Source organism: Pempheris klunzingeri, chromosome 6 (assembly GCF_042242105.1).
Source record: "Pempheris klunzingeri isolate RE-2024b chromosome 6, fPemKlu1.hap1, whole genome shotgun sequence".
In the NCBI taxonomy this organism is placed as follows: Eukaryota; Metazoa; Chordata; class Actinopteri; order Acropomatiformes; family Pempheridae; genus Pempheris; species Pempheris klunzingeri.
Window position 1 is genome coordinate 14,709,794 of NC_092017.1, and position 18,334 is coordinate 14,728,127.

At 41.2% G+C, this 18,334-nt stretch overlaps 1 protein-coding gene across 5 annotated transcripts; it reads right to left on the minus strand.

Moving 5' to 3' along the window:
• Positions 1-6: 6 nt before the first annotated feature.
• Positions 7-13,545, minus strand: ncln (nicalin). 5 transcript variants are annotated; one of them, XM_070831682.1, is made up of 16 exons: positions 13,286-13,545; positions 12,314-12,504; positions 11,319-11,463; positions 11,119-11,213; positions 9,219-9,299; positions 8,807-8,910; positions 7,995-8,083; positions 7,449-7,588; positions 6,506-6,732; positions 5,148-5,235; positions 5,013-5,051; positions 4,196-4,359; positions 3,964-4,017; positions 3,651-3,729; positions 2,373-2,436; positions 7-2,103 (listed from the first exon to the last, which is right to left on the minus strand). In XM_070831682.1, the coding sequence occupies exons 1-15, from the start codon at positions 13,458-13,460 to the stop codon at positions 2,374-2,376; spliced, it is 1,734 nt and encodes a 577-aa protein (XP_070687783.1). In that variant the 5' UTR covers positions 13,461-13,545; the 3' UTR covers positions 7-2,103; position 2,373. The 5 variants fall into 5 exon arrangements, with proteins under 5 accessions (XP_070687783.1, XP_070687784.1, XP_070687787.1 ...); XM_070831683.1 differs by having other exon boundaries at positions 7-2,436; positions 11,319-11,460; XM_070831686.1 differs by having other exon boundaries at positions 7-2,436; positions 4,196-4,356; positions 6,554-6,732.
• Positions 13,546-18,334: the final 4,789 nt, after the last annotated feature.

The following is an 18,334-nucleotide window of genomic DNA, read 5'->3' on the forward strand; positions in this document are numbered from 1 at the left end:
TGTTTCTTTTAACTTGTTTATTTATTCTGTTTTTTTTTGTCTTTTTGTTTTAAATCACAACTGATATCATTTTTCATTGCAAAGATCAAGTGTCGTGGATGAGGTGAAACAGAGTTCAGACCAGAAGAGAGTTCATTTCAGTGCACAAATGAAAACTATCTGCTTCAATAAATTAAAAAATAATATCTATCACATGTTAATTCCCTCCTGTAGGTGAATTTAAAAAAAAAAAAAGAAAAGAAAAAATCCTGCCATTGTTACCGTGGCGACAGGGCGAGCAGGGGGGAGGGTTCACAGGTCATGCAGTAACATGGAAAACACAACACAGCAAATAAACACCATTCACCCACAACAAGGCAAGACGAGGGCAGAGAAACGGTCAAGGAAACACTGCAGTATTAACTTCACACACACCATTTAATATTCTAAGTGTGTTTATTTATTTTTATTAAAATAAGCGTGATATTTTCCCCATTTAATCCGACACCCCTTTGTGTTATTGCCCATTTCAAGACGTCCAGTGTGTAAATACTGCAGTGCCGGCTTGAGCAAAAATCTTAACACGGCTTAAAAAAAAACTTCTGATTAAAGTCAAATCACGTTATTGCTACAGTCAGCAAAAGGTCAAATCCAGCATGTTTTCTACTGATAAAAAAGGTGTAAAGGGGGAGTTTTATCTCGTCATGATGTGTTGGCGTTGTACTCTTACACACTTAACACACGTGCTCTGATTGGACAAAAAAAAAAAAATGTTGGTTGAATGTGACCTTTTTTTTTTTTTTTTTTTTAAACATGAGCTTTCAGATGAGGGTACTTCACCAGCATGACTTTTTAACGCAATTCAGGATTAAAAAAAGACATAAGTGAAAAAAAAAAAAAGACACACCAAGACACAGCAACAAGAAACAAAACCTCAACTACAGAAAAAAGGCGCCAAATAACAAGAAGGAAAGGTGAAATCCGCTTTAAATTTCTAGAATTGTATATATATTAAATGGGGAGATCAATACACACAATAATTGTTTGGCAAGGCGGTTTGTTTTTCTATATAACTGACTTTCTTTTAATGAGTTCACTACCAAGGCAATGGAATCTAAACACTACTTCACATTTTAATTAGACAACTCGTCTTATCCGTAAACGATTTTTGTGTTAAGAGTCATTTTCACTGAGCATTTACAGGATAAATTCAGATTTTTTTTCAAGTCAGTCTCAACACAACACTCATACCTCCGTATGTAGACTGAACGTTACGGCCTGTCATCATTTCTCCTCCGTCAGAGATCAAAGGATAAGTTGGTTTGTCGATTGACGGAAAATCAGCTGCCAAGTATTTTGATAATCAATTAATCATTTAGGTCATTTATTGAGCACAAATACCAAACTTTTTTTTTTTTTTTTTTTCAAATTCTATGTTTTATATTGTTATAAATTTAATATTTGTGAGTTTTGGACCATTAGTTAGAATTAGAAAATGCAGTCTGAATTGGCATATTTCACCAGTTTGTGACATTTTATAGTCTGAGATTTTGATCAATCAATCGAAAACCTACATCAGATCGGATAATGTAATTAATCGTTAGCTGCAGCCCTTAAGAGATGGAGAATAAGTAGGTATCTGCTTGTTAATGTTATCTACAACTGAACATTAGAGGGTGTATTTTCACCCAGAATGACGTCTGTGGATTTGGGAATAGGGTCTCTACAGTTTGGAGGAAGAATAGTTACAGTGACCGATAACATTTTTATGGAAATGTGAGTGTTGTATTGATTGAAAAAAAAAAAAAAAAAGTGAACTCATCCATCAACAACAAGGTGATGAACACGTCTCTCGACTAAAGAAATTGTGGGCTAAACTCTGTTTGGTCAGTTTCTCTCTGTAGCTGCCTGAGACAACACATAAGGTCAGTTTGGCAGAGTGATCGCTCGTACAGTATGCTGAGAGGAGGAAGGAGGAGTGATCAGTGGTACAGCAACATCCGAAACTCACTTAATCTCATCTAGACTTCAGAGGGGTCGACAAACGCTTCACATCCCTCACAAGAGTCAAAGAGTGAAATATTTCCATCACAACAGATTAACCAAAACCGAATGAGAGGACATCTGTGGTCATGAAGACATGGAGAGAGAAAAAATGATTCCTGATTATTCTGGCCCATGAGGCCAAGTGGATTAAGTTGGCAGCAGGACAGGATCTGACATCATAGTTTGTGGATCAGGGTGAAAGAAATGGAAGTTATTCTGCTGGTTAGAAAACCATCACGAGAACAGTAACTCGGCCCAGCTTCTGTGTTCTTATTGGCTAAAGTTTCTTGATTTGAGGAAAAGGGCGGGATCTGGGGGAAAAAATGAAAAACAAAAACTGTGTGCACCTCAGTGGGTCTTCGCCTTGGGTTGGGTGATTCTACGGACAACACTGTACAGGACTCCGAAGTTCTGCAAGACAAGACAAGAGAAATTGTTTCCAGACAAGAAGAAGCACAATTCATCTGCACATTCACAGGCCTTCAGTGAGGAAAATGTTCCTTCAGACCTGACACGACAGCTACAGAGAAGAGAGCCGCGATGCTGGCAAGATATTTGTCATCTGATGAGTGAGAGGGAGCGCTGACTTGGAAAGAATTAATATGAAAGAAAAAGAGTCTCACAGGCTGCATCAGTGATTGATTTTAAAACAAAAAAGTGTCGCTGAGGCTGTAATTAATTATGGACGCTTGCCGCCTCTTTACTGAAACCTCTTATGAATGTCCTTATTAAGTTTGATATCTAATATAGCGCAATAATAGAGCCCGCGAGAGCCTAAGCACACAAGAATCACTCAACATTAGGTCTCATTTAACTCCTATTTTTCCACATGCTGTAAGTTGTGCAGGATATTAATTTCATCCGTGCTCGCTGCAAGGCAGGAAGTTTAACATTTAGGGAGGGATAAGCTGGTGTGATGATTATTGTGGTTGTACAAACTGAATAAGTAGGTTTAAATTAAGAATGTATCTGATATGAAGAAGAATCTTCTCAGCAACTTAAACTCAGCTCCTTTACAGTGTTAATGTGCTATCATAGATTTTATTTCATTCCTGCAAGAGAGAGATAATAACTGTGTGATTTATTCATTTATAACAGCGCTCTGAAGAAGGCCGAATAAGACGTGTAGTGAATATCTCTCCGTGCTTGTTTAAAATTGTGCTGCTGCAGCCTTCTCATGGATGTGACACCATTCAGTTCAGTAATTCTGGTCTTTACTCTCTTTTGGCTCTGTGTTTGGTCTCCACCAACTCCTGAAGGAAACCATCAGGCTCTTTAGCTGCTAAACACTCTACTGTGTTCACTGTCTGCTGAGTGCTGAGCAGGTAATGTACAGCTGGGTTTTAGAGAAGTGACAAGGCATTTACAGAGCAGACAGCTAAACAATGAGCCCAAAGCCACTATAATGCAACGTAAAGCAAAATCTGGTGATTGGAAATCCCCATTTACATTGTCTCCACACTGTCGGCTGATTCATTGCTACAATAAATAAAATATTATAATAAAATGTACTGATAAAGTATTAGTTATAGCCGCTTTAAACATGTAAAACGGACAAACATTTATGTTAATGTGGTGCATGTCTGAAAGGGACTACAGACTACGGCATGAACACTGTAATTTACCTGAATAGCCAGATACATCATCCCTAAGTAAGCTGCAATGCAGACGGCCAGCAACAGGTCAAAAATAGCAGGCTTCACTCTGAGAGGTAAAGAGAGAGAGAAGACAAGTCATGATTAAAAGAGAAAGATTCAAAAATGACATTAGGTGATGGCTGTTTTTATAGTTTGTACCGGAGAAAGTTAAGCAGGGGTTCACTGACAGCAGATAAGACGACCTCACGACTTCACAGAAAGCCGTTACAAAGCAACAGTAAATCAGTATGAACTGCACCAGAGCATCTCAGAGGAGGACGAGGAGCTCATAAAAGCGTACCTGTAAGCATTCATAGTCTGCTTCAGCTGGTCGTAGAATACAAACTCTGGATCCCTGTGGACAAGAGAGCTAAAAGTTGTGACTTTGACAACAGATCAGAAGGTAAAATACACGTAAGATCTGACATTTCTGAAAATGTAGAGGAAAGACTTATGACAGTATTATGATATAACACAATAAAAAGTAAAACTGTGCATCAATCTGTTCCGCTCGTCCCCACTCTTTTCTTCACCTTTTATCAGCTTTGACGTAGTGCCTCTTCACATCCTTGAGGTAGTGTCCGAGGTGATACTCCAGAGTGGACACCACGCTGCTGTCTTTGTCCACCAGCTGAGCGGCTCGGGGCTGTGCCGTGAGCCAGTCCACCACCGCTGAGAGCTGCTCCTCCTGGACCTGCTGTCGTGATGAAAACACCATTACTGTGCAGCAGACATGAACAGTATGAGTGCACCAAAAGGCTTCGAGCTGCATGTAAAATAAACCCCAGAGTCTGTGATGGACAGGACAGGATTTAGTTTAACTATATTGGAAATCATTTTTTACATAAAACAACATGGGAGTTTTGCTTTTAAGATTTCACAACCAAATAAAATTCTAAATGTTCAGATTATTGATTTAAACTGATAAAGAAAGGGGGAAAAAAAACACAAAAACTACTGCTTTTTCTTTCCATCTCTTTCTTTCCGGAATGATTTAGATATAGTGTATGTGGCGATTAGATGAATGACAATGGGAAAAGCATTAGAGCACAAAACCTTGGCAATTAATCTTAATATTTCAGTGGTTCAGTGGCAGATAAGATGAGATCTGATCAGTGCCTAAAAATGTCAACTGTTGGTAGCCGTCCCTGGGGGTGGATGAGTCCGTGCAATGATGTTACACCAACACTTTATATAATGACCTACTATATATTTATATATTTTATCTGTAACACAGAGACTTAATTCTGCTTCTGAGGTTTACAGAAGTACCTTTGGATGATTTCTTTGAGGCAGTCTTAATGTGGTATCGGACTCAAGGCAGAGGGGCAGCTGAATTTACTGACTTACCATTTGTTCAGTGAAGATCTGCAGGTCTCCAGGAGCCCCCTGTGCAGCAGAGTACACATGCACAAATGTCAGAACACAGGCAGAAAGCAGACGTAGTATCTACTGTTGATCTGTTTCTGTCATCTGTGCGTTTACCTTTTCGGTGAGGTTGTAGATCACCCTGGCCAGTGCCTCTGCTACTAGCTTGGTGTTCCTGCTGAGTTTCTTCACATCTACGTGAGGCCTGTAAGACACAAACCAAAGCGTGCAGACAATTAGAGGAGAGAAACTCCAAAACATCAGGAGAGAGACCAGAAACCCTTTACAGAGCATCCACACAAGTTTGAGAAAAGAAGGAAAAATATCAAATCAATGCTCAGGTCAAGTGTGAAATTCTACACAGAACAGATGAGTACTTTACTACGACAAAGAGACAGAGAAATGGATGGTTACAGGAGCAGTATAAAGCCTCTTCCACACATACTTCCTGGTAGATTACTGGGATAACCTGTCAGGCGCCGACAGTGATCTTCCCTATTCACATACACAGCTTGAGTCAGGGACATTTTGGTCTTGTGCCTTTTCACACATGCCACAGCAATGCCAATAGATTGGGCAAAGGCCGGTCTAGCAGGTGGTGGTAATGCAACACATTGATGCCAACCGCCATAAAACAACAGAAGAAGACAGGGATGATGAGGCAAGGTTAGATGCATGTGTATACGTCTGTCATTAAATTCAGGAATATGACTGGTGAGGAGCCGTTTTTGTCTAAAAGACATGTCCTGTCAGACTCTGCGTAGACTGAGTGGAGCTCCCTTTTTTCTTAATCTATCTAGTTTCCAGTCAAACTGGAAAAAGGAGCTCGTTTGTAAACAAAGGAAAGAACTTGTATTGCTTGTTAGTTACCACCAGTCACAGCGGTGACAAGACAACCTTAAACAAACCACGGATTAAAACACGTCAGCAGTGAAGTCTTTTGATTGGTTTGCTCGCTCCACATGGAAGCATCTCTTGTCAGACGAACATGTAACTGTTAACGTGCTTCTCTCTGCAATGTTACTGCTTTTATTTACAAAACAGCCATCTTGAGATTTGAAATTGTTCGATCAGATCTTCCTGAATATCGATCCTTCGCTCCCATTCGCACATGACCCCATTCAGGAACCCTGAACATTTCAGGGACAGACTGTATGCGTGAAAGTGGCTTCAGATTAATGAATGGAGTGGAACAGAGGACAAATGTCTCCGCTACACTCGGATGCCATCGAGTCCGAAGCATCACACGCTCATTCCACATCTGACAAAAGTGCATAAGCACAGTCATGAATGATGTAAGTTATGCACTGGTCCTTACAAAACTCCAGTCTTGCCATGAGAAGGGACTTAACGTGATGTGACAGGGCATAATGGGTCAGAGGGGGTGGAGGGGAATTGGTTTATGAAATGAAAATGACAGGCAGCTACAATGGAAACTCATTCGGTGATTCAGAGACTTGCAGTAATGAACCCACCCAGCAGGGGGCTCTCCCGCTCCGTGGCGAGAGGAGGGGGACACTGACCGCACGTCCATGATGCTGGAGCGCTGTGCCAGGCGGTGGGACGGCAGATGGGACAACGTGAAGGCCGGCAGTCGGCGAATCCCAAAGCGCTCGTGCTCCCAGGCCAGCATGTCGTCCGCCAGGTTGATCTTCTTGTGGACCATGGAGAACTTGACCTCTGGGTACTGATTACTAACCACCTGAGAGGAAATAAGAGGGACAGAAATATGAACCTGAATAACAGCCTGTAGTCAAACAGATGATCGGGGTTCAACAGTAAAAGTAGAGCAGAACTGTGTCAAACAGCTTGTATCTGTAAAAACACCAACAGATGTAGGCTACGAGGCATCTGTAAAACCAACATTGACACGCTTATTCTTAAATCAACTAATAATTACAACTCTGTACATATCAGTTGGTATTCATAAAAAGAAAAAAAAAGGGGGATAACACTGATTCTGTACAACCATGAGTTGGTGCTGACATGACATTTTACAAACTATTACTATCAGCTCCATCAGTCACGCGGGGACGTACATCACTGTTTCTCAAAGAGGAAGAAGCGTCATTAGCTTGTCTACCCCTGGCAATGAGCCAAAATGTCCTACATTTGTAATTTTACCCTCCAACGACGTGTTCCTCGACTCCACCAGAAAACCACCCGTGCAGCCCCAGGAGCCAACAGCAGCGCACCTCCTGGATTATGGAGGTAACTCTGGTGTTCCTGAGCTTCACTAAGCTTGTTTAATAGTCACAAGCAGCTTTTTCCAGCTCCAAACTATTGTTGTGTCGGTCAACCGCTAGTTATGACACCTTTATGTCGAGAGTGTGTTTCGACATGTTTTTGTCCAAAGTTGTGTTGAGAGATTCAGTAATTCAAGTGACTCTGTGGTGTATCAAGCTTTGGAGTTCTTACCAACTCAAGCTCCTTGAGAAGAGAATACTGAGGAGTTCCCTCTTTAGGAGGTTTGGACACATGGAGGTGCAGAGAGTCTCCGTTCCCCAGAGTGTCCAGACACAATACAAAGGCTACGTTGTCCTGCAGCAGACTGGAGTCTGTGGAGAAAGGTATGGACAACAAGGAGAAGTTTATAATGAAGCTACAAATATCAAAAGACAGAGGGCAGATGTTTAAATGTTTAAAGGCAAAGATGTGACCAAATGTTGTACGCAGAGAAAAAACTTGGTCTGGATCTATCAAACTGGGACATACAGTTCACTATGATAGTCCACAGTCATTTTGTTCTGACCTGTATTTTAATGCACTTATTAATTCATTTATTTGTTTGTTTGTTTTAAACTGAATTTTGCATCGAAGAAGTTATTAAATGCAAATAATTGTCTTCAGATTTTGAGTATTGTATCAAAATACAATCATGGCCACAAAACTGAATATTGAAGTAAATCCAGCTGCATGAATACTTGTGTTTTGTGAGCACTGTGTAACTCTACTGTGCAGCACCTGTATGGTCCAGATTGTCCTCCAGCCAACGTTTGGTGCCCTGGTAGTTAAACTTCCCCCCACCAGACACAAAGAACAGCAGGTTATACCTGAAAAAAAAACAAAAATAACACGATTCACAAATGAGGCAAATCTGCAAGGGAAATTGCCAGAGGGACCCTGGTAAAAGATGACGTGTGACACTAGGATGTATAGGCACAGATACTAGAGATGTGATCAGTGAATATTAGTTTAAGTGGGGAAGGCATATCTTAAAATGATGGACTTTGAACCTATGCAGATAAAATTCTCTTACACAGAGATTTTACAGCAAACTCCATTAGCCCTTTACTGACCACTCTCTGTACGAAGTGAGTCCTTCCACTCAGCTACTGTTAAGTGCATTTACGCATAAGATGGAGCCTGTACCACATTACTGACTGCTTTAAGTGTTTAACACAACCCCCTGTGATTCTTACTGCCTGCAAAGTGCACAGATAATGTTCAATATAGTTCTCAAAAAGCATTTGGAGAAGGACACTAACTATAACTAATGTGATAGACATAACAAATAGGCTTAATCTTCACATTCAGATGAAATACTGAGGTCAGTGATCAATACCACTTCTACGTTTCGTCACATAAAATGCATGAGGTGAGTGTTCAGCAAAGGGCTTCACTAAAGGGTCTACGTTGACAGTGTATAAAATAATGGGAACTCGCTTGCTTTTGATTTTTAATGCAGCTAAAAATGCATTTTACTGTTTAACAACTTGAGATACGGAGTGATCCACACACACTGTCTGAATGCGAGTGCTGGCATCGTTACTCACCCAGCGTGTGTCCTCTTGTAGGTGTAAAGTTTCGAGAAGAGACGAGCCAGCTCTAGTAACATGGACACTCCACTACCGTTTGAGTCTGCTCCGTATGACAGCCACTAGACACGATGCAACAACACACACACACACGCACAGAATCAGAATACTTTCCTGGACTGCACTGTTTTTACTGGCAGTTGTGTTGCATTACTGTGTCATTGGGCTGAAATACGACCGTTTAAAGCTTGATTTTTCTTGGCTTATATGCTTAGGGACACCGTGTCTGACAAATCAACTTGAAGACTAAATAAGCTGTCAAATCTTGCAGATATTTGCTGACAAAATATTTCTTCAGCTGCTAAGCTCCCTGTCCATTTTGAAAAGCTCAGGGCTTATTTGGAAGAAAAAAACTAATTCGTGTACATACTGGAGCAACACCGAAGGAGTCGTAGTGAGCAACCACGACAATAGTGGGCAGGTCCTCTCCTCCAACTCCAGCCAGACGACCCTGATAAATACAAACGCAGCTTTGTTAAATAACACAGAAGGCAGAAACAGAACTGAGTATTAAACTTGAGGCTGGCAGCGTGACAGTGCAGAGCTGCAGTGGCTTACAGTCACTGTCGACCTCCTGACCACAGACTTCTGACAAAAACCTCCGTCAGTCTCCTAATCCTCTGCTGTGTGACTAAACCACATTTTCCTTCTGGTTTCAACACAGAGCTCAGATTAAAAAGTCCTGAACTAACACTTCACACTACTTTATTTTGCACACTTTCTGACTTGATCTAAAATTGGTGGGGATCAAAGCCATTTGAACTGCGATCTAGAAAAGAAGGGACAAAAATATTGTAGCAACTGATTCATGTCAAGTCTGAATATAAAACAGTTGAAGAATGACATGAAAAATGATTTGCTCTCACACTTAGCATTACTAATCTTCCTGTTGTTAAAGGGTGGATGACTCTTTTCATTTTACTTCAAATGTGAGCTTGACAGCAAAGCAGAGAGGAAGATTAACACTGAGCAACTGTGAGTCCTGTCAGGTTAGACAATGTGTGTCAATGTTTGTATAAATATCTTCATTTGAAATCCGCCTAGATTTAAAAACTCCAGGCTTTCGATCCACACAGCCGTTATTGTTCCAGGATTTATGTCCCCCACATGAGCAGAATCCACTCAATGGGCACAAAGACAGAACACACAATTCACCGCTAGCCCACTAACACAAGACTGACCGTCACAGCTTCAGGTACTTTTTTTTCTTCATGTTAAAAGTGGATCCTAAATAATTTGGAAAGTCAAAAAGTAATCAGTTTCCTAATCAACATTATTTGCAATGCCAACAGATAGAAACCAAACCCCAGTTTATGCCTTAATGCAGCTCTGTTACATTCATGTCATAGAGTATTTTAACCCTTTTTATCAAACACCCAACTTGAGAAAACATAACATAAACATTTTTTTTTTCAGCCACAGAGTATTAAGGATCGAGGAAATACTGTCAGAACAACAATTTGTCTCGTCTTCTGGATTTTTTCAAAGATCACTGAATTAATTTGTGTATTAATTTGTGGGCCTAGTAGAGACCGGTACAGTTTACATACACAGTTTAGGCTACAGACATGAATGACAACTGCACCTTCATCAATTTCTTATAGCAAACACCACCCAAACAGATCAATATCCACTAATTTTAAAAACCTACATATTATTTAATAAAATACCAAAATCTAATATAAAACTGAAGCCTTAACAAATCCAGATCAAATAGTATTAGATAATTTCTGCAAATGATAATTATAATGATATCGCCATGCAAGAAACATTTGATCGTGTACACAGACTGATTCATTTCAGTATTTAGTTCATCTGGGCTTCATGTCCGTTGAACGTGGGAGGAAACTGGATCAAGCACCCAGAGGAAAAACCTCGCCAACACAGAGAGGACCACGACAGAGGTAAATCCAGGGCATTCGTGCTGTGAGTCAACAGTCCAAACCACCAAGCCACCGTTCTGTCTGATGTTACTGAAACAATCCCTGAAGCCAGTCTGGTGCTTCTAAATGTACGTCTGTGTGTAGAAAGTCGCTGCTTCTTTCTGTTCCCCCCCCCCATTTCAAGCTGGTTAGAAAAAAAAACCCTTTAAAGTCCCACATACTGAGGATAAATAATGAAAATATAAGTTTAAAATACCAGAATCTGTAATTTGCAAAAACCGACACCTTTGAAATCTCACTGGTATCGGTATCACTTAATCAGTTTCTGTGTATTTAAACGGGCTGACTCAGTTACAGTTGTCCTCAGATTACGGTCCATGCTCTCACCTCTAGACTGGTGATGGCCCAGTCATTAATGGCTTTACTCTGAGCTCCACTGGTGACCATCTGGAAGCCGTTGGCTGTGGCTGTATGCAGCAGCACTACAGAACACAACAGAAAACATCAAATTAGGATTGACTGTATATTTCAGGTGTTGTCTTCTCTGGACTTTTTAAATCGTACACATGTCTGTGTATGACGCAGACCTTCAGCTGCTGATAAGGAGCCCTGTGAGGAGGAGGACGTCAAGGTTTGGGTGTAGATGGACAGGAGCTCATCGTCCTCCATGGCGAAGTAGACAGGGACGATGGTCTCAGTCGCCAACATCTCTGGCTCCAGCTCCATGAACTGCTGCACAGCATAAACAGAGAAGAGCAGCATGTAGCTAGCTAACTCAAACATATGTTTTCATAAGATGCTGGTGGATAAAAGGTGAAAGCAGAAATCAGATTTAATTCCCTGCAATTTCAGCATTGTTCATGTTTTGATAAGATGATAAGCAATGGGAGAAAACTACAGAGAGAAACTGTGCTACAAATTAACAGAGCTTTTATGCAATCCTGACAAAAAAAAAATCTGTCTGTGCAATAATTCACCAAAAATTTAATTTAGTTATGTAACCAAGTGAGTAACTCATCAAATCCCTATTACTTCTGCTTCCAATAAAGACCAATCATCCCACTCACAAAGCGGCCAGTCTAATTAGTCATAACTCGCACAGTGAGCTTCAGTGAGATACTATCCAATCATTGCCAAGAGTTAGGAAGACATTGTACACTGCAGATGTAGGACTTTGTCACAGTTCTCCCTCTAAATCCTTCCCTTTGTTTTTCAGACAGATTGTTCTTACCACTGTTGAGATGCCCTTTAGCAAGACACGTAACACAAACAAATTCAACCCAAAACAGATGTGTGGGAGTGATGGGCACTGCTTTGTAACAACTAAACTGTGGATGCTACAATTCCTCTTCTTCTTCTTGTGCTGTATATCTGTAAATGTTACATCACCACCCTTTACGTGTGTCACTGCTAGCCCTCAATGCCAAACACTAAAAATCTTGGAGGTAGAGAGAAGTGTTAAATAGTTTATTAAAATTAATTCACCACTGCATTTCATATGAACAAACAATTGAAGTGGGAACAGTTGAGGGAGAAGGGGAGGAAATGGGATGCAGAACAAGACTTTTAATTGTGTTATAACCTGTACTATGTCCTGCGGCACAGCAGACATGTTCTTGGGCAAGATGATGACCACGGCCCCAGCCGACTGCCGCAGGGCTTTCTGGTACTCCTCATAGGAGAAGTCCGCCAGCCGCATGATAACACAGCGACGACTTAGTACCTCTGCCTCCACAGTACGAGCCTCCGTATTCAGGATGGCATTCCTGGTACCTGACGGGACAAAAAACACACGGATCACTGATCAATTTATAGTACGATAACTAATGTATTTGTGCCAACAGGAAGGGGCGGTGACTTATCCTGCTATCAGGGCCCTAGAGCTGTCACGTACAGTCTGAGCTAAATGAAACGCAACTGACAAACTGATGCTCAGGCTGAAAGTGAATCACACTCAGGAACTTCACACAAACCATAACAAAAGTCCTGGGTTTGACTGATCTCTTTGTCAAGTCTGATAACTTTAATTAGTTTTAATCCAAAGCATTTTCTCCTTGTCAAAATGTTTCTTCACTCCACCTTGGGCTTCAAAGCTATATCCTGACTGAATTTACTCACACATAATTTAACTCAATCATCCCACAAATCCCTCTCCTAATTCATCTTTTTAATCATAGTAAAAACTGCTCTGGAGAGGAGTGAGCAGTTGTTAGTTGGGTGTCTTAAGGCAGCATTGCTAACCTAACAATGAATCAACGGTGAGAACAATGAAATGGGTGCAGTTTATTTAGAGGATAGACGTTTAAGAGTATCGCTCAGGTTTAAATTAATGGAGTGATGATCCTGATTTGAGTCTAGCACACAAGCTAGCTTGACACTGCCTACTAGCCTAGCTTAGCTACATTAGCAGCTAGCTAGCTAGCTAACGGTGCCCTGCATGCTGTCATTGAAGCGTTACTACTCGAGACGACAGCCGGCTCAATAACCGGCCACGTTAATAACGTAATGCCTGTATTTATTGCCGTGTGGTGAAATAGAGAAGCGGCGGACCTACCGTAGGGCTGTCCCTGCAGGTCGTACTGCTGCATGCGGTACACGGTGAACTCATGAGCCGCCTCGGCCGGGAGCGGTGACACCAGGATGAGCACCGCGGGGATAAACACAATGAAGGTGAGGGGGAACGAGGATTTAAACATGTTATCAAACACTTCACTAGCCTCCTCAAACATTTTGGCGATTGTTTTCGGCGCACAGCTACGGATAAAACACTGTTTTCAGCCGCTGACAGTCGGGACTTAGTGTGGCACACCGCTGCCGGAGCAACTGATCAATAATTGTGATCAGGCAACCTGGATGGCCAGATCCTCTGGACTGGGACAGCAACAAATACAGCATTATAACCAGTTCATAAAAACAGAGTAATAGAGTGCAGTTTTAATGAAAAGTACTCGTTTATTTATAATATCCATCTGATAATTAAATATGTCAAATTGAGTTGAGTCAGCGGTCCTTCAGGGATCTTGTCGGACAGCTATAATTGAAGGACCGTGTGTTACTTAAGGACACCAGATGGCGCAGTACACCATAGAACCTAACCCAGACAGACTGAGGTCCTTTTATAATACTGGATAGGTTATAACTGACGTTTCATGCCATAGTTGGAAGTTATTATATGTTAAAATGTGATGATTGTGTCAGATGTGCACCCATCAAAGAAGTCCGGTGTCCTTTTCACACAACAATGAAGCACTTCTTGAAGCACAGACATGGATTTTACAAAAGCATACTGTGGTCATGAGTCCAGCATGCAGCTGTTTGTCTGGTTTGGTTAGATAAATGACTAACTTGTATGCTAACACTTGGCTGTTTGATCATTTCCAGAGATTTTTTCAAATGAAGGTTTTATTCTTGTAATGTCAGTGTTGCAAGAAAAAAATGTATACAGTGAAAAGAGAAGGCCCCATGAACCAACACTGATGGTGGAAGTCTGTTATTCAATATTATTTTTATTCTATAAATCATATGTGGCATTGGTGATTTGTTTCTATCAAAAGCACCAAAGAAAAGTGATCGGCTGTCCTGCTGGATTTTACATTGGAGCCAGTTTGTACCGATCAATAAGACCAAGACATTTTTCAACTGGATAGTACAGTCTGTTGAACTGGCTGTTGAACTGATATGAACAACAAGGTGGAATAGAAAATACATTTTACAATTTTTTACAATTTATTTTATAACAGGGACAATGTACAAAAATATGTATGTTAAACAAGATAAAATATGCTTTGTACCAGATTACCTACTAGAGTTTAATTTAATATTTCTGTCTCTGTGTTAATAGTTATGTCTTTGCATGTGTCAAGTATATGTAGGTATTAATATATAAAAATCCCCTTCTTTCTCCTCTGGTAAATATTTCTGATGACTCATCGTGCACTGGTGGGCATACAAATAAACTCATTCAATCAAATTAGACCATTAGATCAGTGTGACTTTATGAATTAGTTATAAAATGATTAAAAAAGAAAGATTCTTCATGTTGGGAGAGCGAATATGTGAAGGAACTATTTGTGTGTTTATGAGTAACAGGTGAAAAGATTTAGAAATGGGAAAACATGGCCTGATTATGGTGTCACCGAAATCAAGTTGTTTCCACCAAACCTTTTGAGGTTTTATAGCATTAGAAAATAATAACAATCATTAAAAAAAAATATAAAAGCCTGAGTCCAGTTGGGAGGAGAAAATCATACTCTCTCTCTCTCTCTCTCTCTCTCTCTCTCCGTGTGTGTGTGTCTCTCTCTGTCTCTCGCTCCCAGGGCTGCTCTGCTAAGTGGCAGATTAATGCTGATATGATGTCCTGCCATCCCACTTAATGGACCTTGGCGTCATTATTTCCTGTTGTGTGAGTAATCCATGCCCAGGCCAAGCAGGACACAAACCACAAAACCAATATGGACGCTGAAACACTATTGAGAAATGATCTTTTGGAGATCTGCTGACAAGGGAAATGAACTGCTCGACATTAAGACAAAAGTAGAAAAGAACAATTGTCTCAAGAGGAAAATAATGTTCTTGTCTGGACGGTGCGTGAGTGGCACGGTGGCACGCGTGTCACATGAATCTAATTCCTCAAAATTCGCAACATCCTGTTATCACGGCGTCACCCGACACAGTGCACAATGTCACATTTTTCACTTGATGTTGTCTCGTCCAAAAACGTAAACATTTTTTCAAAAGCATGACTGTGTGCACACTGCGGCGTAGACTCAAACACACACACACACAGACACACACACACACACACACACACACACACACACAATGCATGAGCTGTTCAGTGTCCTCATTTCTTTCCAGTGCTCCTGGGAATGTCCTGAATCAGACCAGCCTTTGCTCCCGACCCTCGGCCACAGAAAAACACTTTCTCTGTGCGACCACACAAAAGATGCAGTCAGTGTGTGTGTGGGTAAGTACCACGGATTAACGAGAGATTAGCTACCTAGCAGTAAGTAAGCAATTTCTGTGTAGCATGCCTATGTAAGTCGCCCTCCCCCTCTGCTTATTGCCCCTTCCCATTCTCAGAGGATGCTGTCATTTTCTCACCACGCTGGAAGGTTGCTCAAACACTGACCGCACTGAAGTGTTTAAGCCACTCAACGACAAGGTCACAATCACAGAATACCAAAGATATACTGTAAGAGGGAGTGATTTCTGGACAGGGAGCTGTGCTGAAGTCTCCACACAGACACCTCTATCAGCACACAGCAGCGGTCTTTCTAACCAAAACCTATGGAGCAGGTCTTCTGAGTCATTCCCTCCTTAAAACACCACCCACTACAATCTCTTTGTTAATGAGCAGAAGCTTAGGACACATCAAGATCCTGCTTGGTGGATAGACCAGTGAGGGGGTCCATGTTTGATCAGATTTGAATCTGAATGTTATTCAGGAGAACTTTGATTGATTGTTGATGAGCAGAATTGGGGTTTGAGAAGAGTTTTCTTCCTTTTCTAAATGGGGCGGCTGTGGCTCAGAGGCCAATTTGCTCCTGAAGCAGGTTCAGTGTGTGAATGTGTGTGAAAGAACAGTCTCCTCCAACTTAGACTCCTCCAGTATGAAAGATGGAATGATGTGTGATTGGGTGAATGAGGATGTATGTAAGTAGTTGAAATGACTAGAAAGGCGCAACACAAATACAGAACATTTAAAATTTTCCCAAAATGTAGAAATACTCTGTTACAGGTAAAACACCTGATTCCAAATTTTACTTAAGTAAAAGTGTTTAAGTGCTGTGGATCGTCGACTGCCACCACTTTTTACTAATATTAGTCATGTTATTATTAGTCATATATTAACTATACCTCCACCCAACACGGACCCCAACAGAAAGCCGCCCAGTTCTGTTCGAGGTTTCTTCCTGTTAAAGGGGAGTTTTTCCTGCCACTGTTGCCTAATATAATATCTGATTTCTATTCTTGAATCCTTAACTTTGATTGATGATAGATAATTTAATTATCATCAAAATATACTTAAAGTTTCCCAACTAGATAGATTTTCCACCACTCAGGTCAACAGGATGATGATATTGGACACCTGGTCGACACGCTGAGGAGACAGGACCTGAAACGTCTTTGTTTCAGTGGTTGGTTGTTACTAATTTAATAAAAGGAAAATCCAATATAAAAATAGGTATATGAGTTCGTAAATCAACCCTGATACTGGAAGATTTGTTCTGTGGGATTGAGCTGTGGTTGTTCTCTCAACATGAGCTGGTAATGACGGATCTGGTGAGACGATGGCTGCCTCTCAATGTAACATCCGACCGTCCTTTAACTTTCCTCTCCTGCTGATTCACAGTGATTTGTGGCCACAGGCCTGGTGGAGGCAATATTGCTCTGGCTTCTTTACACACCAGCCAATTGATTTACCAATCATTTTTGTTAAGGCCGGTGGAAATAAGACAAAGAAAAAGGCAGATCGTAGTGTCTGACAGCTGAGCTGCAGCCATTGAGACCATGAGCCTATTTGGTTGCGCGGGGCAACAGTCAGATAATGGATGACGAGGCCTCTTGGAGCCAGCCGTTCCATTAGGTTTTGTTAATGCGGTCAGAGGAGGTTGGCGTGGCTCATCCGCCTTCATATCCACTTTCAGAGACACTCACTCATGCTGACCAGTGGATTCAGCCCATCTCTCTCTCCCCTCTGTTCTCTCCATTGTTTCCATTGCTTTCTAACTTCCTATTGCGTCTTACAGTATATCTTTGTGTGTCTTAATCATTCTCTCCCTTTTTCTCTTTTGCTTTCTCACTCTTTCCACCCTCACTCCTCTGCACTCTCTCCATGATTCTTGAGACGGTTTGAGTGGATCCATTCAGTGTCTCTGCTTTAGATTAGTTGGAGGGTTTTCTTACGGTATCATCAAAGTCATTGCACAACAGTAAAGGGTACATATTGTCCCCTCACATCACTGCGCCGAGGGATTTGTGGTGGATTCTCACTTTTGCAATACAGAGTCATTCTTCTCGAATGCGTTACAAGCTTATCACTGCAGCATGTGCGGCAAACTGGGAACTCTGGGCTTGTGAAAGAGTTGCATGTGTCATGTCCGACTGTCAGCACTGTGTGTACTGTACATTTAGTGGCGGGGAGCAGAGAGAAAAAAAACCATGAATGAAGACATGGGTGTGTGTGTGTGTGGTAATCACTTTCTACTTGATGCTGGGAATGTATGCATCATGATGAGAGGATCTTGTCTAATGCTTTCCTGTCTGTCCTTATTGCACTCTGCCAAGTAAATTAAAGCAGCATTAGTTTTTTTTGCCATTAGGGGGCAGCAGATCAACCTATTAGCACATTATTGATGACCTTATAAAGTTGCTTTGGTAAATGTGCCTGTTTACACATCCAGCAACATAAACCATTAATTTGGAGCCATGTTTATGTCCAACTGATGAGTGTAAATCCAATAATCATTCTTCTTTAGTGCTGCTTTTGGTCTCTACCAAATCCTGTGTGAAATATCTGTTTACTCAGCTGCTAAACGCTCCACAAAGCTCATCAGCTCATTGCTAACTTTCTGATGTTTGGTGCTGAACTGGTAGTGTC

What these genes read in the sequence shown, in the direction of transcription:
- ncln (XM_070831682.1), bottom strand. Translation starts at nt 13,460, where the DNA reads ATGTTTGAGGAGGCTAGTGAAGTGTTTGATAACATGTTTAAATCCTCG. An exon ending in GGGCCATCACCAGTCTAGAG is followed by an intron (nt 9,300 to 11,118) that starts GTGAGAGCATGG and finishes TGTATTTATCAG; the next exon opens with GGTCGTCTGGCTGGAGTTGG. An exon ending in TCTACAACCTCACCGAAAAG is followed by an intron (nt 5,052 to 5,147) that starts GTAAACGCACAG and finishes TCTGCTGCACAG; the next exon opens with GGGGCTCCTGGAGACCTGCA.